Source organism: Siniperca chuatsi, linkage group LG12, assembly GCF_020085105.1.
Source record: "Siniperca chuatsi isolate FFG_IHB_CAS linkage group LG12, ASM2008510v1, whole genome shotgun sequence".
Taxonomy (NCBI): domain Eukaryota; kingdom Metazoa; phylum Chordata; class Actinopteri; order Centrarchiformes; family Sinipercidae; genus Siniperca; species Siniperca chuatsi.
The window spans coordinates 11569816-11594165 of NC_058053.1; the positions used below are offsets into that span (position 1 = coordinate 11569816).

The following is a 24350-nucleotide window of genomic DNA, read 5'->3' on the forward strand; positions in this document are numbered from 1 at the left end:
GTTCATCACTTGACGCTTGCAACTATCACAAGCTACGTTACCTAGCAACCTTAGCCAGTTAGCCAAACAGTCAGTAACACAGATACTTCCTTTGTGACATTTAGGGATAATGTCAAGGAGGAAAGGTAAATGCCAAAAAACCTTAGACAGTTTTTCAGATGGCCAAATACTGGAGGTGATGGCGATGAGGAACAGACTGCTAACATTCGTGGCTCCACTGAATCAATGTGAGATGCATCTCTGCCGCCACCATCTTACAGAGTTGTTCTGATATAAAATGGCACACTTTTGTGCTGCTTTTGGATGTTCTAACGAAAGAAATGCCAAAACCAGGAAACAGGGAATAACATTTTACATTCTCCCTCAAGGTCAAATCATATGTGACAATAATGTTGCTTATCACAGCTACACAGACGACACTCAGATTTACTTAGCTTTTTCACCAAGTGACTATGGTCCCTTAGACTCACTCTGTCAATGCTTAGAGCAAGTAAATAGCTGGAGGCAATTACATTTCCTAAAATTAAAAAAAGTCAAGGCAGAAATCATTGTATTTAGCAATAAGGAGGAAAGAATGAAAGTTCTATAGAACTATAAAGACGAAAACTCAGATGTGAGCTTCAACATCCACGTAAATGCAATAACAAAATCAGCATTTTATCATCTCAAGCAAGAATTAGAGGTCTTACGTCCAAACAAGATTTAGAGAAACTCATTCATGCCTTAGTTTCCAGCAGGGTGGACAATTGCAAAGGTATGTTGTCTGGTCTACCCAAAAACACCCGTAGGACAACTTCAGCTCATTCAGAACGCTGCTGCCAGAGTTCTAACAAGAACCAAGAAAACTGTGCACATTACTCCTGTTTCAAAATTTTTACACTGTCTTCCAGTTATAGAATAGATTTCAAAGTGCTGCTACTAGTTTATAAATCACTCAATAATCTAGAGCCAAAATACATTTCTGATCTCCTTGAATGATATAAACCCAGTAGGGCCCTTAACATCTTTAGGAAGTCAACTGGTAGAACCTTGAGTCAGAACAAGACAGGGTGAAACTACTTTTAGCTACTATGCTGCACACCGATGGAACCAACTTCCTGATGATCTCAAATGTGCACCAACCCTAGACACTTTTACATCTAAATTAAAAATTGGTTTCGCTACTGCGCTTATGTTCCTTTGTTGCATTTGGGGCAACAAAGTGCATTGTAACTGCACTATAACTGTCATTTGTATTTTACTATTTTTATTCATTATTATTTTTTATTTGATTCAATTTCATCTGCATTTTAAAATCTCATTTTATTCTATCTTAATTGATTTTATTCTGTTTTTTATCGCTTATTGTCTCTTAATGTAATTCTAATGCATTTCTATGCCTATATTTAGCACTTTGAATTGCATCTGTGTTTGAAATGTGCTATATAAATAAAGACTTGCACTGCTATTAGTTTTTGTTGACGAAACCTAACATGAATCAAATAACACACCACAATTTGACCAAACCTATTTTTTTTTTAAGACTAAAAGACTTAAAACTTTACCAAAATCAGGTACCGAAATTTACACTGGCTTAGAGAGCTAGGAGATATATTTAATAAATGAATATGAACACATTTCACATGCTACATACTTATGTAACACTTTATATTAGCAGTCTGCACAGTTCAAGTGGATGAGAAACATATGGTAATTTACATAACCTATAGAGCAAATTAATCCCCAGCACACATATTCAAGCAGACATATTTACACTAATTTTGTCCCTTGTTCCCTGCTGAAATAACAGGGTAGTCAGGCGAGATTTAAACTAAGTGAACAGCGTCCTATTGGTCTCTGAGCCAGTTTTACATCTACATCACGGCAGATCTTAGCATGATCTAAGCCATAGCCCGGGGGGATAGAAATGTTGGAAAAGGAGAGAAGAGCACTGTGTTTTGATTATTAATTGGCATTAAAATTCCTTCCACGCCTACTTTAACTTTTAATGAGGTGAAAGTCAACTCTCACTTCCAGCGGGCTGTAGAGGTTCAGTTTGGAAGGCAAATTGGTAATAAAGGATATGTAGTCATGTTTAGGCAAGTGCATATTTTTCTAGCTGACGAAAGGTGAGACAGATGGAGGCTTGGGCTGGACAATATTTCTAATCAGGCAGGATAGAGTCCACCATTGTAAACAGCACAGTAGTAGCCACATACTACATATGTGGCTACTACTGTGCTGATATACTTAAAAATAAACAAAAATAAATAAATAGACATAACAGAAAAAAGTATTACCAGTTATTTACATCTATATTTACATATAAAAACACATCTGACTAAACAAATACTCTAAAATGTTTTCCTCACTTGCATGTCTGATATTTAGCCATTTGAAAAATCAGAGTTGTTGATCAAAAAAGCCTTTTACTGTCTCTTAGGGAAGCCGCATCAGATAAATATATAAACCTAGAAAATGTTCAAGTCAGTTGATTCATGTAATTTTTTCTAGTATACATTCTTACATGACATCAACTAGGTAGCTAACACATGAACTAATGAAAAACTAATATATTGTAGTCATTAATCTGATTTTTCTATCTACAGTAAAGAATGAATTGTGATCCTAGAGTTAGGTGGTGATTGAAGCTGAGGGGTGATTTTATTCTTCCCTCAATGATGAGAATAATTAAATAGGGAATGATTACCAATTGCCAATCCACTTTTCCAAATGCTATCAAAAAAGTGATCATTTCTTCTTCTTATAATTCTTCTCTGTTTTTCCTCTCGCTTTTTATTTATAGCTTCTAGGCCTTTTACCTTTTGTCCAAACTGTTCTTCTCCAGTGCCTTGCATCACGGTAAGGACAGAGTTTAAGGGGAAAATGCAGTAGACATAAGGTGGTGTAATAATGGTTGCTATAATGGTTGTTTAAACATTGGAAGCCTGGTTTGATACAAGGGCATTTTGAACAAAAAGTTTAATGTGCTACAGATAGAGTCCAGTAATTTATTATATGTAATACACAGAGACACACATTTTTATTTGGTTCAGATCTATTTTTTATTATTATTTCTCCTTTCCCATAGCAGGTTGTTCTGTTGTTGTCCATTAATATTTCATAAAGCCCAGTTATTTCCTGCTTATGAAATCTCAAAATCACATTATTTAAGATAATAATAAATAACAAAAGCATAAAAAAGCAACACTGCACCCTTAAGGCCACACTGTAAGCGACATATGCGGATGAGCCTCAAGCAAAAATAATCCAGTGAATTGTCCTGTCCAAGTTACATTTTACGGTTGAATAAGACTAGGATATGTCTAATGGTTGAACTGGGCACATTTAAAAAAGGAAGTAAAACATGGAAGGAGTGGATGGAAGGCTGTAAAATTATAAGTGAGAAATTATGAAGGATATGATTCTTGATTTGCGATCTGGGAAAATCAGGGCCATCATGGACAGAGGTAGCCAAAGGTATTGAAATATCAAGAATTTAACCAAAAGTGTATAAATTAACAGTATCCTACTGTGTTAGCTTTGTTCAGTTATAGCACAAAAATAACAAAACAACTAAAAGAAACTTTTTAAAGAAATTCAGTCCTGTTGTTCCCCTGGCATAAAAACCCAACCATTGGCTCTAGTAGTCTCAGTATCTCTGTCACACAGTGGTATTACAGAGCAATCAATTAACACCACCCACCGCTGATAGCCTGTTCCGGACTTCAGTTTAACATGTGTCTCCTCACGATCCACATTAGGGGCTCACAAATGTGACAATATGAATGTCGTCCTTCAAAAAGAAAGTCCCTCTTGCCCCCTTCCTGGGGCGGTGAAATATTGAGTGTGACACGGGAGTAATTGCATGGGAAGTAATCAATTAGACACACAATTGAAGGAGACCTGAGGTCTGTGGGCTGCCAGACAAGAGGCTCGACTGAATTCTGGTGACGTGCACTGAACCAATCTTGCCTGCCTCCTGTGGCAGAATTGCTCTTTCTTTTCCTAGTAGTTAGACGGTGAATGGAAGTCTCAGGGATCAGGGGGTAGCAATTTTATGTCCCCGTCTCAGCAGTCCTTCGTCTGGGGGAAACACACTGAGTCAAATCGTCCCTTTCACCTTGCCCCATCCCATGCCATCCTTTCCCTGCCTCTCTTGTGCATTGTTGTCACATGACGGTGAAAGTTCACTGAGATTTCCCCGTCCCCAGTTCGGTAGGTTTTGGAGAAGACAGTAGGACTGAAGTGCTCAAAAGGGTGTTGGATACAGTACAAAATGGTACAAACATTACATTGCATGTGTTTGTGTGAAAGGCATCAATGTGACAAATCAAGACAGCCAACTGAAATATGATGAGAGTCACAGAGCCAAAGAAAGAGCGATAAAAAGATGGAAGAAAGACAGAAAATGGGATAGATAAAGAGAGAGCAGATGGGCCATGAAGGAGTGGATAACGCCTTGGCGTAAAACACAGGCTTGTGTACATGCATGAGACGAGAGAGGATGATTCAGCAGATGGGGCCTCAGATTGGATGCTTCATTTTGGACAGACGCAGTGCAGGCGTAGGGTGGTTAGAAAAATGAATCAACAACACTAAACAAATCTGAAAAAAAATGATACTGGATGAAATGAGGGAAAGGGAGGGAGGGTAGTAGTAAAATGTGTTAAATCAGAAAGCTCATCTGTGTTGTGCTCCTTATTGAGGCTGTTATTATTTTGCCAGGGAAGCAGGCTGTAATTACCATGTGAAAGCACAGAGGCTGCCCAGGGTTCATGTGAATCCAGACGGAAGTGCTGGAAATGTTTGCCTAAGCAGGAAGGAAGACACTGTGGGTCAGCATGCATCACAATACAGAAACTTTAAAAATGTCAGGAGGCGGCTCTATTGAACCTTTTTCTTACTTGGCTATAGGGAGAAAAGGTAGAAAGAAATACTTGAAGCTTCTCTTTGCAGCAATCAGGAGGTTCACTTGTACACACAAAAAGTCTAAAATGGGTAACCTTTCAAGGACTAGCTTTTGGTCTTTGGATGGAGGATGAGTCCTCACAATATCACTTTCTAAACAGATTTTTGTCCCCACAAAGTATATTAAACAATCAACATGACTAAACTTTCCACACTTAAGCACAAAGTGTCTTTTACATTTCTTATTCACTTCTATACACCCCTGCGCACACACACCATCCCTCAACTTTCCCCGGCTTGACTGTGCCTTATATTTCATATTCATGAGGATAACTTAGCTAAGCTTGATTGAAAGGTGCATCGGAGGGAGTCCTATCCCTGCTCAGCCAGAGACCTCCTCCACCCCATCCTCCAGTCGCCTCAAATCCAGAGAGTCCATTCTCAGCTCGCAGAGAGTGCACTAAAAAAATCAATAAGTGCAATGCTACAATATACTAGCGACAAATTGATTTCATCCTAAGGCAATTTCGACCCAAGTAGAAATGCGAGTGGGTTTCAGCACTGAAGGGGTCTTTTACTGTGCCTTATCTCGATTAATAAGTTTTATCCTCCTATATATGTTGCTCATGGATTATATCGATCATTTTACACTTCTCCTGGGAGCTTCTGACGGTGGTATGGTGGACCAATATCACTGCAACATCAAAGGCCTTGTAATGAATGAGACGGCTAGCCTCGGACTCACTAAAGAGTTTTGATCTGTGCTGCTTGATGTACAGGAGTGGATCTATCCTGATGGTTCAGGCTTATATTCTTCCTCAGCAGTACACTGTAGAATGATGACAACTGCAATAGAACAAACTGGGACACAAGTGACTTGTTTCTTCCCCTGCCAGCAAGAGCTTGTTTAACTGTCAGGACCATCTGTGCAAAAAGCAGTGATATGATAAACCCTCCAAGACAAGTTTCTTGTTATAAAGAGATAAGTTGGTGTTCAAGGTCTTTACGGGTCCAAAATGTTATACCTGATCCTAAACAGCTCCTATCAACCCAAACTTTATATGCATATATACATTTCAAATGGAAAAGGGACCTGAGGACAGTCACAACTGGTCTGAAATGGACTCAAGTATAATCACACCTAATCCAAAATGCAGCTGACTCCAGCAGACCAGAAAAGAGAGACAACACCAGCACTCGTAGCAGCATGATGCGTCACCAATTAATGAGCAGCCAAGGGCAAAAAGTGACACATGTCACTTCACAGTTCACACTATCTTGCCTCAAAAGATACATTTTTCTCCTGCAATGATGATGAAGCAACACATGACCACAGCTGATAGCATGATGGCTTGGATCCACTTATGTATTAGATATGTTGAGACACAGACACAAGACCCTGGGAAATAGCACAAGACCCTACCTGGACACAATTAGACTGCATATAATTTGTACCTGATTGGGGTCCTGGGTCGGGTCTTGGTTACTAGGAACCAAAGGGAGCACTGGGGACCTCTAGTTGGTGTGTTGTAATAACAACAAAATCTCCTAACTCATATCTTATGATAACATTTACTTCAAGAAAGTGAGTAGATTCTATTCTATTCTGTTCTAGTTGTTAGCAACAACGAAAAATACAAGAGTGAAACTCAAACAGTCAGAGTTATGAAGTAGAGCAGATTCAGGCCATGGCTGTTGTGCATAACTTCCCCTCCATTTCGTGGCTCGAGGCCACGGACGGCACATCAAACAGCAGCTTCTCAGACCAGCCCCGGCTCCCTCAGCACTGGCTTCAACTTGGCACCACAATGAAGAGGACCGGCTTGGCAAAAAAGTTGTGGTGCTGGACAAATGCAACTCCCTAAGTATGGCGCAACATGCGAGAAAGAATACAAGATGGAACATAACACACCAACACATACTGTTGGTGCACATACACTTGTGGATGGATGTGTTGTTTCCTTCGACTCTGGGGGATCATAGAGAAGGAACAGTTGAAGAGAACAATGAGAGACAACTGAATTATTTAGAAGATGGCTTGGAAGCAGCAGAGACACAAGCTCAGTGCCATGCTTCTTCCTTACAGAAGAGATTTTTTTAATTCTAGTGCACACTGATGGCATTGTCTTTCTCATGTTGCCCCAGTGTCTCCTTGACATACTTGTAATCATGCTTATATATAACATACTGTATATTCATGTATATGTTTAATATTGCTCCCAAAACATCATTGGGTGGTAATTGTACTGTGTCCCACCAGTCCAGTCTGATTGCACTGGGAGCTCAGCTCCATAGAGAAAAAAGCAGCAAAAGTAATTTCAAAGCACATTTTACTGACATTCCTCATCAATGAGGACAAGCATGGCACTTTGTGGTGCTACCTAATAAATCATTCAAATCTCATTTCTCATGCTTCCCTATGTGTAAAAGATAATAAGGAAAATAATTTATATTATGATTGCACTGGAGGGCAAAAATGGGAAATAAACATAGTAGTGCTTGCACCATGGGACTAAACACAACTGACCAGGACTTACCGATAACACTTCTACTTAATGTTATTCAGCCTCTCTCTCTCCATTTTCACTCACTCAGAAGATTCATGAGGTTGGATTTAGCTTCGAAATGAGTAAATAACACCTCTGATCTTGTGTTGCACACATCATGAGCTGGCCCTGGCCCTGGCGCTGGCATGCCCCACTTAGCCCTGTATTGGAAAAGCTCTACATCTTTTTTGCAAGTCAAGAGCTTCATTTCTTACTGACCTCAGGGTCAGGGCGCTGGAGGAAACCTAGCAGCATAAGGATCCATTGTTCATAAAGATGCAGAGCCACCCACACATTGTTTTCCTACTTAGTACGCTATTTATCAGCAATCACATTCACCGTCTTCTCTGACTTCTGAGGAAACAGTCTTGGGTCGATTGCAGAGTGGGTTGTAAATCAAACGAGATATTTGTGTGAGCAGGAGAGATTAGAGGAAATAGTAGAAGAGATAAAGTCTTTTCACAACATTATGAGTCAGCATCATATCCCTACGTGTGAGAGGGTTAATTGTCAAAACAGCACCAGTCGGGTACCTCGGAGAAGAAGAAGAGGCAGACTGTCTGCATATTCCAATCTCACATGAAGGGGATTGAAGCCAGTAAACAATTGGCTGATTTATTAATTCAATGTACCCTCCAACCAGTGTTTCACTGCAATTGTATTTAGATTTTCTGAAAGCAGCTTCTAAATCAACTGCTATACTCTTTGTGGGATATTTTCTAAATGATACTGGTGATATCCTTACCAGCTTACTAATAGATCAATGTGAAACAATACTAATACCTGGTGCTAGTCAGCATCATTTCAAAAACAGAGGGTGGACAACCTCGTGCTAAGCAACTATTGATTAACACCGGTAGCTCAAGAAGGATATCTGTTTACAGTTGAATTCAGCTGTAAGACCTTTTAAAATCATTAACTCCAAGGATAGTCATTTGAAACAAGGTAATGAAGTGAATGAAGTGAATAATGAAGTTTCAGGTGAGAGTCTGTGAAGCATTCATTTAATCCACATTTTAGCTGTTACCTACATAATTAGTTATAAAAAAAGAAGAAAAAAAATAGCTTTCAAAATATCAGGCTGTTTTCATTTGACAATCACCTTCTGTTCCCATTTCATTAAGCTGACATTTGGTATATGGATTTGCTGAGACCACTTTCGACTAAACTTTAAATTATAAAAAGTAACATTACATACAAGTGCGCCTCACTGCAAAACCAAACTGGGCCTGTATATTTTAACCATCTGTTTAGCTAACTAGCTTAGGATGAATGATGTTTAGTGAATGTTAAATGTTTGATCTCAGATAAAAACTTTTTTTTTTCTAAGATTGGACTATTGAAGTTGCATCATCAGTGTTGACTAACTTATTTACAGTTTTCTCAAAAGGCACTCATGGTACTCACAAATATCGACAACAAGACACAGCACAGACAAATGTGAATAACAAGAAAATAATTCAGTCACTCACCTGTGAGGTTTTTCAGACCCAACTGGCGCAGGCCAAAGTTTCCATCACGTCTGTAGTTGAGGAATATTGCGAGGGAGTAGCGGTCCTCATACAGCTTGGTTCCTCGGATGATCCTCAAGTTCTCCAAAGGCAGGTAGTCAAACTGGTTCAGGGCCACCAACACATAGCCTGTCACTTCTCGGATAGACTGTGGACAGAGTTATGGAGGGAGGGGTTAATGCATGTTTTAAATATGCATAATATTGTTGCTTGAATAAAAAACACTTAAGGAATCAAATCATATGTTATGTGAAAGACATGAACGAAAAAAATCTGAGTGGATCTAAAATTATTAATTCAGTGAGTAAGCTAGTACAAAACTAAGAGGCAGTTTATTAAACTGTAGTGCCTGCTAGCAGGCCTTGAGGACGCCATATTCATGTTTTTCCAGTGCATTAGTCTGAGGAGTTCAGGGTTTAGCCAACAATGTTTTCAGGCAACGCCTCCATAGAAATTATGAGCCCATATAGCACTGCACAATTTCTGGTAAACTGTTATCTGACTGCAATTCCTCTTTTTACTTGTCATTGTTCTGTTGTTAGATTTTGCCATTGACAATCAAGTAATACTAGTTTATGACTTAGACCTTGTGGCAAAGAAAAAGATATTTTAAGATGTGTTTCCCTAAATATATGTAACAAGCAAAGGTTCCTGTATGTATGTATGTCATTACTGTGCCACCTCCTGCAACAACAGCAACAAGATCTAACAATTGGACACAACTGGATACATAGTTTTACAATGTCTTTCACATTTTTGCCCAGCTTGAATGAAATCACATAGCATAGACCAAATTTATGAATATGCATGTTTTGGCTGCAAGGAAGCCTGCAGAACCAGCAGAGCCAAAGCACGTATTGCATATGTCCCTCAAACCCTTCCCTCACAGTCAAAAACTGAACACTGCAGATGTATCCTGAGACTAATGTTAGATTTCATTTTGCTGTGTCATGCAGTTTAAATGCTTTGGTCTCTTACAGTTTTAATAGAGTTCTACTTCATAGAACCAGGTGATGGGTTTATCTTGTATCCTTGTACAAGATATACAAACGCAACAATATTTCAAAAAATGTTTCTTCTCCTACCCTTCAGTGTTTCATAATTTATTATTTTATATTGAAGGTAATTCAATGTATCACCTTTACCTTTGTAAATGTACAGAATAGATACATGTATGTCATGCCAAAACTGTTGCCACTGAACTGAAATCAACGAAAGGGGTGAAAGGAGTGGAAGAGAGAATGCAGAGTAGAATTAGAAACAAACAAAATAGAAATGGATAAAAAAGGAAAGTCAGGCATACATCAGATCACTGACAACATCTATCATCAAGGTCACTTTCCACATATTCAATCATGCCAGCAAGTTGAGTTAGAGCATCTGAGTGAGGAGAACTTGCTCTAGGGTTTGTGACCTCAATGCAAAACTTGGCACAGGGTTCAGCACTCATGTCCGGGGTCTGGCCTGGGGTGAGTGAGCCACAAGGACAGCCATTGCTTCACACTTTAAATGTCATTTAGGAGGGGATGTAACGACTGTCGAGACTTTGGCGAGGAGCCACCCAGTTGGAGCTGCTGTTGCATGAATCAAAGTGACAGGCTGTGTCCTCTTTCTCCCATCCACCATCGTGGTGGCTGTCATTAGCAGACAGGCGGTCAAGTCTTTCCACGCCGGCCCGCTAATGTTGATAATCAACAAGTCTATGTGTGAAGTGCTGTTGCAGCTGATGTGCTGAGCTGAAATAAGTCCTAAGGAGGACCCTGGCAGCGTAGTCATGGCGGCTGACAGCTGTCAGAGAGCATGGCCATCAGCCACCAGTAAGTAAGCCGCAGTCACAGCTCCGTCATCATTACCCTGCTGATTACCATTAATAGAAACAGACGGGCCAGAGTCTGGTGAATCTGTGTGTATTCATGTGAATGAGTGATGGGGAATTTATATTCAGTGTGTGTGTGTGCATGTGTTTATCGGTTTAGAAACTAGTTGGAGAAGAAGATCAAGTAAGCTACTTGTGTAGATATAAATATTCAAACAGTCGGAGAATCACTGAAGATAATGGTGGGTTCTAGGGAACAAAAGTTGATACATCATTATTGTGTACATTATCATTTGTGTATATAAATCGTAACTAGGTGTGCATGCATGCATGTGTACAATATGTTGAGCTTCTTTGATATGTATCTATGGTGTTAATCAGGACCATACTTCACACTTTGACTTTATTTCACTAGCCAAGAGCTGAAATCTGTTGGATGACTCACATTCACCCTGCTGGGGGTTTCAAGGTCGTTTCAACTCTGCTACACAACCAAATAGCTATGTTGTCTATGTAGTCCAGCGACATTGCCCTGGGCACTGTGCCATAAACTATTCTGCCTCCATCTTCAATCTAGGTTCTTCTTCCTGCTACCAAAAGGTGGAGGGTGGCACACAGCAGTAAGAGCAAAAGCTGGCTGACTGAATCTGAGCATATACAGTAGCTGATATTTATTTCAGGGCACACACTTCGTGGGTGCTTTTTTACACTTTTTTTTCCTGAGCCTTATTACCCCACTCGCACGGTTGCCGATTTGTTATTTTCAAGCCACCAAATCAATACTTTCCAAAGTGCAGCCTTGCAGAGGGAAATAAAACGAGGGAGAAAGAAGATGGCAGGTACACACGCTTTTCTCTCCACAGATTTTTTGTTCAATAATGAACTGCATGAAAAAAGGGAAACAACTTGTAGTGATTACAGGCCCTTGCTGAGCTAATGACCAAACCTGCTGTGTGGTCACTTTCATTAAACACAGATCAACAAGCACCCCCCTCGCAACACCAGTGGTGCAGTCCAAGTGTACCGTATGCCCACTTCAGGGAAACAGGCAACAGCAAGCTTTAACACGTGCAAGTCCCAAAAGTAATACAGCTAAAACATGATATTCAAAAATGTGTTAATACACAAGAGCCCACATTGTGTGATGCAGTAGCAAAGCTGAGTTTGGCACAGGTGCCAACGTAATAGCATATTCAATTTTTTTTGTGTGTGCTTGCACTAAATTTATTCCAGAGTCATTTGCATGACCTCCCCTATTTAGCTACAGTGCAATTAGAGCAGGAAATTACCTGCTAAAGATAACAACATGACACATTGTTGTCCTGGATTTCTCCCGGTAAAAATAGCTCTTCAACTATCTTGATACAGGTGTATGGGGCACATGTGACAGAAAACCAGTCTCATTTTGCTGACACATTGTAAGTTGTAATGCTCTGTTCGTACTTATTTCTCTTCCAGTTCAGTATTTCTTTATGTCAACATGGTCATCTCTTATGGCGAAATATGCACTGCTATATCAGATTCAAACAGAAAGGTACAAACTGTTGATCATCCGTAATCACTTGTGAACAGCTTTTTAAAAACTGAGATTGCATAGAGAGTGGGATGTTAGACTCTGTTAGACACTGTAGCAGCACACACACACACACACACACACACACACACACACACACACACACACACAGTCACTCACCCAACCCCGCACCACAGAGTCCCAGTAACAGTGAACAAAAGACACAGAGAGAGCTAGATTCACTAGATTAACAGGGATTTCTCCCTCCTCCCTCCTCCCCAAGCTGGAGCATTTGTGAACGGAAGTGTGGCAGCGGCACAAACCCCTCACTTGAGTCACTGAGACGTGCGCGGTTTTGAAATCGAGTCCTTCAATCCCCAACTTCTAAAAGAAGAGGAGAGGGAGGGAGGTTTAGGGGTAGAGTTAGCAAAGGAAGGTAGGAGAAAGGATAGAGAAGGAAAGGGAGTCGGAGAGAGTGGGATTCACACTGCACGGAGAAGAGCTCAGTCAAGTGGATCGGACTGGCTCTACATATATTTTAATGCATAATTAAAACCACACCTGTTCTAGGTCAGGAAAGAGACAGAGAGACAGCAAAGGGTCTGAGGAGGGGTGAAATGTTGGGGAGGAGTGATGCAGGGCTGAAAGTGCAATGACACCATTAGCATGTTTGAAGAGACTGAACACACGTTAGCATGATTACTTCTCATTTCCATACATATTGAGGCGTACGATGTGCTCCACAGGGCTGCGGTCATTGAAGTCTGATACACAGGCACTGGGAGGGCTTAAGGTTTGCTTTGCATCACTAAGCCCTCATCCTCTATTTCCATATCGCTTCCCTAAACCCTCTGCCTGAGCTCACATCCACATCTGTAAACAGACACAGAATCCGGATGGAGTGTCTACAAGTATAAGTGAGAAAATCCTCCTGAGTTTTCCCAGGAGCTCATCCTCAATGTAACTGACAGCGTACCAAAAATGTTGCTAGTAATTGTCCCATTTTGAAAAGTGAAGACTTCATTACTGTTCTGATATTAATTTCTGACATTAATCTTTATAAATGAGTCCACTGTGAATAACTCGCATTTCACTCACAAAGTCAGTTATAATATGGCTTTACTATATCAAGTTTGGTGCTGCGTGAGTGCAATATTTCCCAGTAGGAGTAACGTCCCTGATGAAATTTGTGAGTCTTTACTTCATACTCAAACTCAGAGCAGCAGTGTTGCCATGCTTTTAAGTCGCCAAAGTGCCCACCTCCAACCCCCAAAAACTGCCAGCTCCCCTGTAACACCTCATTCCCTCTGGAGTGACTTAAACCCAACATGAGCCACTTCAAACACCTGCAGTTGATGCTGCCTTTGATGTGTGTGTGTGTGTGTTTGTGTGTGTGTGTGTGTGTGTGCGTGCACGAGAGTGTATGTATGTGCATCACTCAAGTGTCTTTTATTGCTTGGACAAGATGATTATGATGACTCATCTTTGAAGATGAAGAGAAACTACCCCTGCAGTTTCTTACATCACATCTCTCATGTTCTCATGAAACAAATCTGTGTGTGTTTGTGTGGCTGCACTAAAGAAATCTCATGTGAGATTAGACAGGTTTTTTTTGTTGACTGTGGTAACAAAAGCAAAAAAGAACAAGCGGCATGAAAGATTTGAAACCTCTCTGTTGGCATTCCATGTCTTTCCCTTGCCTCTACCGAGGGTCAATGCCAGCTGCTTTCCAGAAACATTGTTTTGCTCAAGGATTTCACTGAGGATTTCAATGAGGCAAATAATATTTATATTCCCTTTATAGTAAGACAAGAAAGGGAATTTCAGTTAATTAAAATGCGCATACTGCAACAACTAACATGTACAGAAGTATATAATGACTATAGATAATTCCAGTTCTATTGGATTTTCTTCTACTAACATATTTTATTTAAAATAAAGTGAGTTTTTGGCTTTGGTTTGAGATTTGGAGTGGCTGTCGCTTGCTAATGGGATTAGCAAGAATGCGTGACTTTGAGAAGTCCCTCTTCAGAGTGTGCATGTCGTGTACGCCAAGGCAATGTGCAGTGTTCAATTGATGCTTGAGTGTCATTGGTTGCGACAGTATAACAGTCTACTTGTCAAGCATGATGACAAGAAAGCCCTGTAAGGTGCATGCATCTTTGACAGAAAACACCATGATGGTCAAAAACAGAGGGGATAGGTTGAATAGGGAGAGAATCATGTGAACAGACAGAGGTGGACACAAAAACAGAAATGTATGAATAAGTATCCAAATGCGAGTGGGCTCGCCCATTTTAGGTCAGATAGAGAAAGAAAGCTTAGAAAATGTTGACCCCGTCAACACTGATATTCCAAATACAAGGTGCCCAAAAGAGAGTATGTTTTATCAGCTATTTCTGAGGAGTAAGTTTGAAATGTATTTTATTTTTTACTCAGTTTTTTTTACTTTTTTATTCAGTAACATCATCATTTGTTATTCTATTTTACTACAACAGAAAACTCTCCTAGAGCATGCTGAATCCATGGCACAGGAATAGACATCTGCTGCACAAATTAATGTGGTTTTTGGATTCCATTTGGATGGGATGCTTCCCATTCCTGCTGAATATTTCCTGAACACCTGGCTCCTTGCTGTGGTCCCATTAACTACAGTGGGGTCTATGGGACTTAGTATGTGGACCCATACAAAATTACAGTCATGCACACACAAATACGACAAATATGCACATGCAGTGGGTACTGTAATGTTTGAAAGGATTCTTCTATCTTCTATCTGATTAGGACTATTGCTTAGTACTACTATACAGTACATTAAGTACATTATTTTGAAACCAATCATAGCATCTCAGTATGGTTTGAATTAGGGCTGCACAATTAATCAAAATATTATCGAAATCGCAATATGGCCAAGTGCGATATTCAAATCAAAGAAGCTGCAATGTTTTGATACAAGTACAATGTGACAAAATGGCATTATAATGAAGTAATGTAGTGCTGCAGAGATGTCCTGGCCTACAAATCTTGTTCTCCAGATGTAAGAAAATATGTTTGTTCGGTACATACCCCGACAAATGTCACATCATCATGATTTTAATAGTTTTTTCAGTGAAAATGAAAATTGTGATGCAAAAATGGTCATTCCCACTAATCGTGAATCATATCGCAATCGCAATACCTGTCAAAATAATCGCAATATGAATTTTTTACCATATCATGCAGCCCTAGTTTGAATCTACAGTAAAAACTGCAGTGTGATATTGTTGAAAATGAATATGAGTATGTTTTGTCAGGTAATGTTTCTGATGAGCAGTGATGCATGCAGTCACAGAATTTAACTGAAAAAGGAGAGAGGTGAGATCTTCTGTGAAGTCTCTGTCTCTAATTCCCCTTTGTAAATCTAAAGTAAGAAGTCTGATTATACAGATGGGTTGTGGTGGGCGAGCTGTGGGTGGGTATTCGGTGTTCACGGGTTGAATGAGGCTGATTTTTCCGCAGCATTTCGTGCCTGATGCCCTCAGCTTGTCTAAGTCCTCTCCCTTAGTCACAGCCCAGACAATGAAGCATGGCACAACTCCTATTGATTTACTAACACAGTAATTAAAAAAGCGCATGTATCTTGTCTCTTTCTCTCTTCGTCATTCTGTCTATTGTTTTCACTTCATTTTCTTTCTTTCTGTTCAACACACTGAATGCCTTTCTCTCCCTGTCTGTCTTGTACCCTCATATTGTTAACAGTGTTACACCAATATAAATTAAATTAATATGCCATTCATTAACTTGGTAGAAAGTCTGCAAGTGTACGCTAATGCACTGTATTGAACAAGCAAAACGATTTTTTTCCTCAAATAGCAACAAAGCATGAGTAAGAGTACTTACATCATGGAACATGCAGATAACAAGTACTGATATAACTACTTAATCATACTTCAGTTGTCAGTTATCTTTATAGTGAGATCAGTGATTTTATTTTACAAGTGCAACTAAATATCACTATATCGCTATATTACTACTGCATGGTGGTGAGAGGTAAGTTTGTTAACAACCCAGTGTTGGAGTGGTTTGTCTTCACGTGAAATTGTGGTTTCTCTCTCCAAAGTATGTCTCTAACTGTATGGTGGCTCCTACTAGAGAACTGTTCAGTGATGGCGATGCTTTTTTATACCTAAAAGTGAAATAGTAAAGTAGTAAAAAGCTTCTCACATACACACACAAACAATAGATACTTTGAATCAAGTAGAGTTGTGGGGCAGTGTTTTTTTCCAAATAAAACAACAACAAGCCACTTCACAACTTCAGCTAAAGTTCCCATCATTTTTTGCTGCCTTAGTCATTGTCTTTGGTCAAGAGTCTATGCAGCACAGTGATAGCGGGAGGCACATCTGAGGCAAAGGATCAAGAGTTCACTTTTCAGGTCAACTCCTGAAATGGAGCCAGAACCGATGTGATGTTTAAAATGCATAATAACTCTTTTGTGCCCCACTGCCTCCACATGAGCAACACTTCTCTGAGCCAAATGACCCTAGTTAACAACCAGAGACGTTTATCATACTTTGGGTGTTGTCCCGGACCATAATGCGGAGAGAACTTTTCAGATTGCCCCAACTCTGACACCCGTGGCGTGAGCTGCTTGGCTTGTAGTAAAATCCTTAACAATCCAGTGTGCAGTTAAGCTGATGGGAGACATCAATAAAACAGCACTACGATAAATATCAGTGGTGAAGCTAAAAGCCAAAATGTCATGCAACAGGATGTTAATATGCTCTTTCCTTAAAAGTCACACGCCTCTGGGCTTTTGTCTCTAATATATAGCGACGACAGGGAATCTCATACTTCGGCTCCAGCATGCTGAGAAGGTGCTGGAATTCCTTATTATCAACAACTGTCACTGACTGATCATCAAGAGCAATGTACAGGGTAAAAGTTCTGTTATTTTTACTGTCCTCGGGTTGTCTCTGGATATGTTCTCTGCGTTGTCTTGGTTGTTTGGTTGTTTTATCAAATCACTAGAACTTTTTTATTTTTCCTGTTGATAATTTGACAGAACAGAACTTACAATCAGCTTTGCTTTTATCTAATGTGGGCTTAATGTAGTGTTACTTTAAATTGGTATCACATGTGTTTGTAATTGAGCATTTTTATGATTACAAGTACAGGTACGTGAGCACAATCTAAGCCTGATACCTGGTGTTGGTATCGCTTCCACAAAATGTAAAATCTACTGTTTTTGTTGTTGAGTTTTTGTTCAACTTTTCTGTTGAGGTCAAAACAAGTGCTTTAGGGCTACTGCAACTTATAAACTGTGATGAATGTGGCTTAGAGGTAGAGCGGGTCATCTACTAAGAAAATCAGCAGTTCGATCCCGGCTCCCACATGTCGACGTGTCCTTAGGCAAGATACTGAACCCCAAATTGCTCTGTGAGTGTGTGTGAATGATTAGTTTCTTTGTTCTGATGAGCAGTTGGCACCTGCCATCAGTGTGTGAATGGGGTGAATGACATGTAGTGTAAAGCGCTTTGAGTGGTCGGAACACTAGAAAGGCGCTATACAAGTACAGTCAATGTACCATTTAAACTAAAAAACTATTCAAGAAACTTTTTGGACAATGAAATTAAAAAAGCACCTAGCTTTTGACATTGGATTCAGCATTACAGAGTACTAATTTGGGATAAGCACCAATCAAATGTCACAATGAGTCAAATGTGAAAATTACCTTTTGAATGAAATGCAAGTGGGAGCAGAATGTACCGAATGAGTGATTTAAACGCTGGACTCCAACTTCAGCACAAGCCACTCTGTCTGAACTGGATTGATTTTAGTTTTTTTTTTGTATAAATCAAAATGTGACTCCCATCTGCTGTAAGCGTACACTGGATTTACTCTCATTTCAGGCAAAACCTCAATTTTGCTTTTCCTTAGCCAAGACCCAGTCTTTGACACTGATGCATGAGGGTTACTCCATAAAGTGGCACATTAGTATGGCACTGCCTTTATCGTTCTTAATCGGATTCCTCCCTTGAAATTTCAGGATGACTTTGTGAAATGTATTCCATATATTTGAAAAATGGTTTAGAAACATTCAGTCAAAAATTTGGGTTTGAACTGTGCAGAGTCAAAACTATTTTTTAAAACAAAACATACAGTACTGTCCTTTATGTGCAGAACTAGGCATATATCAAGACTTTCTTTTTAAAAATGTATTCTGTTTACCCAAAATGCTCATTGCCTTTCAAGGGCTTGTGGGTAGGCACATTTAAATAACACATACACACACACACACACACACATATACAGACAGACACATCCATACTTTCTCTCACTGTCTCTCATAATGGCAGCTCTTTCCCATTTCACCTCCATGAAAGTTCCTGAATTGAGCTAGAAAGCCCTCTGTCATTAAGACTGACTTTCACCTTTAGCAGGAAAATGAATAGTATGGTGTTCACCTTATGCAAAGAGAACCATTAATACAGAGTCAAGAGAGGGTCACATCCTCACATTACTCCCCTTCTTCAATACTAGTTCAGTTAATACTTTATTAATCCCTGTAATTTGTCCACTGCAGTTGATCCATAACTATTTAGATGAAGCGGACCGCAACAGTACAGCACCTGATGACCATCTCCAGTTCTGTCGGCAACGCAAATGGCTGAAATTTTCTTAATATTTGTATATTGTATAAATTAACAACATGTTCAGTCTCCTTGCTGGTTGTGCCGACACATTCAGAATAATTACTGCTTTAGCCGTTAGCAACAGGCGGCTCGCTTCCTGCCCCTTGTGAAATTTACAGTGGTGTAAAAAAGTGTTTGCCCCCTTCCTGATTTCTTATTTTTTTGCATGTTTGTCACACTTAAATGTTTCAGATCATCAAACAAATTTAAATATTAGTCAAAGATAACACAAGTAAACACAAAATGCAGTTTTTAAATGAAAGTTGTTATTATTAAGGGAAAACAAAATCCAAACCTACATGGCCCTGTGTAAAAAAGAGATTGCCCCTCCTATTAAAACACAACTTAACTGTGGTTTATCACACCTGAGTTAAATTTCTCTAGCCACACCCAGGCCTGATTACTGCCACACCTGTTCTCAATCAAGAAATCACTTAAATAGGACCTGCCTGACAAAGTGAAGTAGACCAAAAGATCTTCAAAAGCTAGACATCATGCCGAAATCCAAAGAAATTCCGGAACAAATGAGAAAGAAAGTAATTGAGATCTATCAGACTGGAAAAGCTAAAGCTTTAGGATTGCAGCGAACCACAGTGAGAGCCATTACCCACAAATGGTGAAAACATGGAACAGTGGTGAACCTTCCCAGGAGTGGCCGGCCGACCAAAATTACCCCAAGGGCGCAGCAACGACTCTTCCAAGAGGTCACGAAAGACCTCACAACGACATCCAAAGAACTGCAGGTCTTACTTGCCTCAGTTAAGGTCAGTGTTCATGACTCCACCATAAGAAAGAGACTGGGCAAAAATAGCCTGCATGACAGAGTTCCAAGACGAAAAACCCTGCTGAGCAAAAAGAACATTAAGGCTCATCTCATTTTTGCCAGAAACATCTTGATGATCCCCAAGACTTTTGGGAAAATACTCTGTGGACTGACGAGACAAAAGTTGAACGTTTTGGAAGATGTGGCATAAAAGTAACACCGCATTTCAGAAAAAGAACATTATACCAACAGTAAAATATGGTGGTGGTAGTGTGATGGTCTGGGGCTGTTTTGCTGCTTCAGGACCTGGAAGACTTGCTGTGAAAAATGGAACCATGAATTCTGCTCTCTACTAAAAACTCCTGAAGGAGAATGTCCGGCCATGTTCGTGACCTCCAGCTGAAGCGAACTTGGGTTCTGCAGCAGGACAATGATCCAAAACAAACCAGCAAGTCCACCTCTGAACGGCTGAAGAAGAACAAAATGAAGACTTTGGAGTGGCCTAGTCAAAGTCCTGACCTGAATCCTATTGAGATGCTGTGGCATGACCTTAAAAAGGCAGTTCATGCTCAAAAACCCTCCAATGTGGCTGAATTACAACAATTCTGCAAAGATGAGTGGGCCAAAATTCCTCCACAGCGCTTTAAAAGACTCATTGCAAGTTATCGCAAATGCTTGATTGCAGTTGTTGCTGCTAATTGTGGCCCAACCAGTTATTAGGTTTAGGGGGAAATCACTTTTTCACACAGGACCATGTAGGTTTTGGATTTTGTTTTCCCTTAATAATAACAACTTTCATTTAAAAACTGCATTTTGTGTTTACTTGTGTTATCTTTGACTAATATTTAAATGTGTTTGATGATCTGAAACATTTAAGTGTGACAAACATGCAAAAAAATAAGAAATCAGGAAGGGGGCAAAGACTTTTTCACACCACTGTATATTACAACTGACAAACTGCTTTTATTTGCTATATTTGAAGATTACCTATGTAGTACAAAGTCTACCTAGCATGGCTGTAGAAGCCATGCCAACTAATGGTACCCATTAGCTACCTTCTAAAGGTACCTTCATTAGCTTCAATTAGCTTCACACTCTTCTCTAGTTGGACAATACCAAGAATCAATGTTGTGTAGCTGATATTTTAATTTTCAATGTAATGTCAAATATCAGGCAGCATCAATTTCATCCTCCATTTGTCTTCCGCATTCTACCTTGAGAAAAGAGATAAAGACAGATAGAAAAGGAGAACGGTAGAGTGACACCCCATCCCATGAGGAGAACTTGCGACTCCATCAGAGCACTGGTAATGAGTGGACTCCTGTGGGGAATTCTCCAAATGGATTAATTTGTAATTGATTCAGTGCATTAATTACCGGCCTGGTTACGCCTGTGTCATGGTTAATATTGTGCCGATCTGATGAGGCTGGGAGGCTCGTCTGCATTGGGACTGTTCGGGCAAGGCAGCCATTATTCAATTATGCTGCACATATCGGCGACAAGGCAAGCCTTAATCCGAGAGTAATCACTTCCCCACGCTCTCCTACTATGAGCTGATGTGTGGGAGGAGGGTGTTGGGCTGGGAAGGTAGCCCTAGATCCATCTAGCCCATGGTTAGCTCCTTAATAAGGCCTGGGAACCAAATACTCTTGGTGTTGTAAAGTTTTCTGGCAGTAAAAGAGAATTCTGCACTGTAATGAATGTTTACAATGATTCTGTGATATAACTTTACCCTGTGTGGTGTCTTGATTCCAGTTTTCATGTGTGACTCCCCAACTATTTGTCTTGTCTGTGTTTTGACTAAGAAGGTGAGTTTAATTGTGTGCATGTTATACAAACGTATCACTATACTAATATGAAACGATATTTTTCATACTTGCACAGCAGCTGTTTTGCATAGTAGACATAAGTATCTACACACATTTTAATGAAAACACTGGAAGTTTTAAAACAGCAGGTAATTAGTGGCGCAAAGTGAGGTTGCAACAGAGAAAATAACCTCTTCACGGCAAATTGAGACGCTAAAGAGTCATCATATATCCCCATATATATATCCCCCAACTTTGGGTCTGTCACATTTTAAAGCTAGTAGCAGATTGACAAAACAATGATACTTTTACAGATTGTATCAGACTCTGTATGTGTCTGGTTTGATACGTTTAAAATACTGTATGCATTATTTTCTGTTGTATGTCTACATGCATTTCTTTAATGCTGTCACAAAGTGACAATATTACAGTTGTGTACAACATAGTACCGTATACTGGAATTTAACTTTTCATAATTACAGAATATGCGTAAGGCCTATACTGCTGGAGAGGGGAAGCTTCCATCCTAATGATCTCTGGCTTCGAGTGCTGTTGTAAGATTATAGAATATGAGAGGTGAAAGCACTAAGGCACTAGGCCTCATGGGTAAACTTCTCTTCACTGCTAAGGCACAAATACCTTAATTGCAGAAACGCTTGAGTGTGACTGGTTCAGAATGGATTCCCCCTTTGGAGATATCAACAACAGTAATGCCCACCCACCAATGTGTGTGCGTGTGCAGTGACAGAAACAGTGAGACTTCTTCTTCGTGATCAACTACATAAGGAATGGGCTTTTTTTTTAGTGATTTAAAAAGCTTTTCTTCCTCCTGTGCGACAACTTGATGCAAAACAATTAAAAAGGCTACAGACTTGTTTAGTAAGTCGCTCAGTTTGGCCTTCTCATGTTTACTGCGCACTGCAAAAATAAATTTCATATTTCAAGGAACTGAGTGCTGTCCATGTGACTCATCAAAACAGACCATGTGTTCCATTTTCACTTACAAAACAAGTGGAGAGCACACTCTGTACATTCCTTTTTTCCTTTATCAACTTTTAGTTCAACAACAGTCTGTTTTCAGCCCCGAGCAAGGAGAGAAGATAAAATAGAGGGCTCTCTCTCCCTAACAGTTTTCTGCTTTGATCTACAGCGACCATCCTCTAACCATTCTCTAAGAGTTTGGACCTAGCACAACACAACAAAAACAACACCCACTGCCCTGGGATTAACCAGACTCTATTGTGCCCTTCACTGCATATTTCAGTGTGGCTATCTGAAGAGCGCCTGCAGGAGCTTTAAATCATCTACATTCTCATCTCTATGAGGCACATTCACTTTCTTTTTGGACTGGGCATTTTAACACAGAAACATAGAAAACAGTCTGAGGTCCAGGCATCTTCTGGAAACCTTAAGAGCATTCCAGCAGGGGCCTAGAAATGATCCCCAAATGTGAGAATGACAGTGCATAGTTCCAGGTTACACTCACACCTGTGTGCAATAGTCAAGTCAAGGAAAATTTATTTCTATACCATATTTAAGACCAAACTGCTTTACAAACATATGCAGATAAAAACAGGTCAACAGAGCAACAATCAACAACAAATCATGCATATACCCAGGCAGAGAGAAATATAAAATGATAGTAATTTAGGTATATTTAAAAGCCAAAGAAAAGAGGTGGGCATTGAGCTTTGTTTTGAATGACTTAGTAGAGGGGGCAGATCTTATGTAGTGGGGCAGTTTGTTCCACAGACTGGGGCCCACAACTGAGAAGGCACGGTCACCCCTGAGCTTCCGCCGAGGCTGAGGGACGACAAGAAATGATTGGTCAGTGGACCTGAGTAATACTGTACAGTTCAGAACCCCTAGGTGGGTCCAAATCTTTCTTGTTAGAAGTTTACAACATGAAAATAGTGCAATACTTAACAGAAGCTTAATGTCAATAAGAGACCTGTAGAATCTTAAAATAGAGAAAAAACAAAAAAGCCAGACTTACCACATAATGACACATAATTATTCTAGCAAATCACTGTGTTTTACCAGGAGTCATTTTTGCCTTTTTGGCTGCATTTAAGTGACATAACAATCACCCTCTGGGGGTGCTATGCTGGTCTTAGCACCATCAAATTAGAAGTCTAGTCAGAGACTTTGGTGCAGGGGGGTTGTCACACAGCAGTTCTGTTACTTCAGTCCTCCACTAGTACCCCAGTGAGACTGTTAAGTGTTGCTGTGGGGGAGCCTTGGCCACGCTTAATGGCCTTAACAGCATTATTAGCTAATAAAGGCTGATGGGCCTTGCAACTCAATAAATTTAGGAGGACAGGAGAAGAAGAAGCAGTGGCCGTGTTAGGGTGAGGATTCAGTCTGGGAATTTATGTATCTCTCTTATTTTGCACTAAGGCTCAACCTACATAGGATACAGTAGGCTTTGCTAGTATTAAAAGTTGGTGTTTTGTTCATTTATGTGTTAAAGTCTAAGAATGCATATGAATGTTATTCTGATGTTCTACAATCTCAACTCTTTTCCAGTCGTGTACTATTTGCCTGAAAAATTGACGGAAAAATTGACATAAAAAGCTAAAATGAAAAATGTCACAGTTATTCGAGTTGGTATTGACCAACTGCTAAGGTGCAATAATTTTTCAGTCAAGGTGGGTCATTTTTTGCCACCAGAATGTCATACAGCTCAGGATTACTGCAAATTCTTTGCTGAATTTGAAACACATTTAACTCAACTTTCAAAGAGAACACATCTTCACCTAAGTTTGTGTCACAAAGGGTGAATGCACATTTGTTCACATATGATTTTGTATACATTCATGCCACCTC

At 39.8% G+C, this 24350-nt stretch overlaps 1 protein-coding gene across 2 annotated transcripts in view; it reads right to left on the reverse strand.

Moving 5' to 3' along the window:
* The window catches only part of LOC122885592 (receptor tyrosine-protein kinase erbB-4-like), a 329729-nt gene that overhangs the window by 142123 nt on the left and 163256 nt on the right, over positions 1–24350 (reverse strand). For both annotated transcript variants that reach the window (XM_044216868.1, XM_044216867.1), the window contains exon 3: positions 8909–9095. In XM_044216868.1, coding sequence (XP_044072803.1) covers positions 8909–9095 — 187 coding nt within the window. The remainder of the gene's footprint in view (positions 1–8908; positions 9096–24350) is intronic.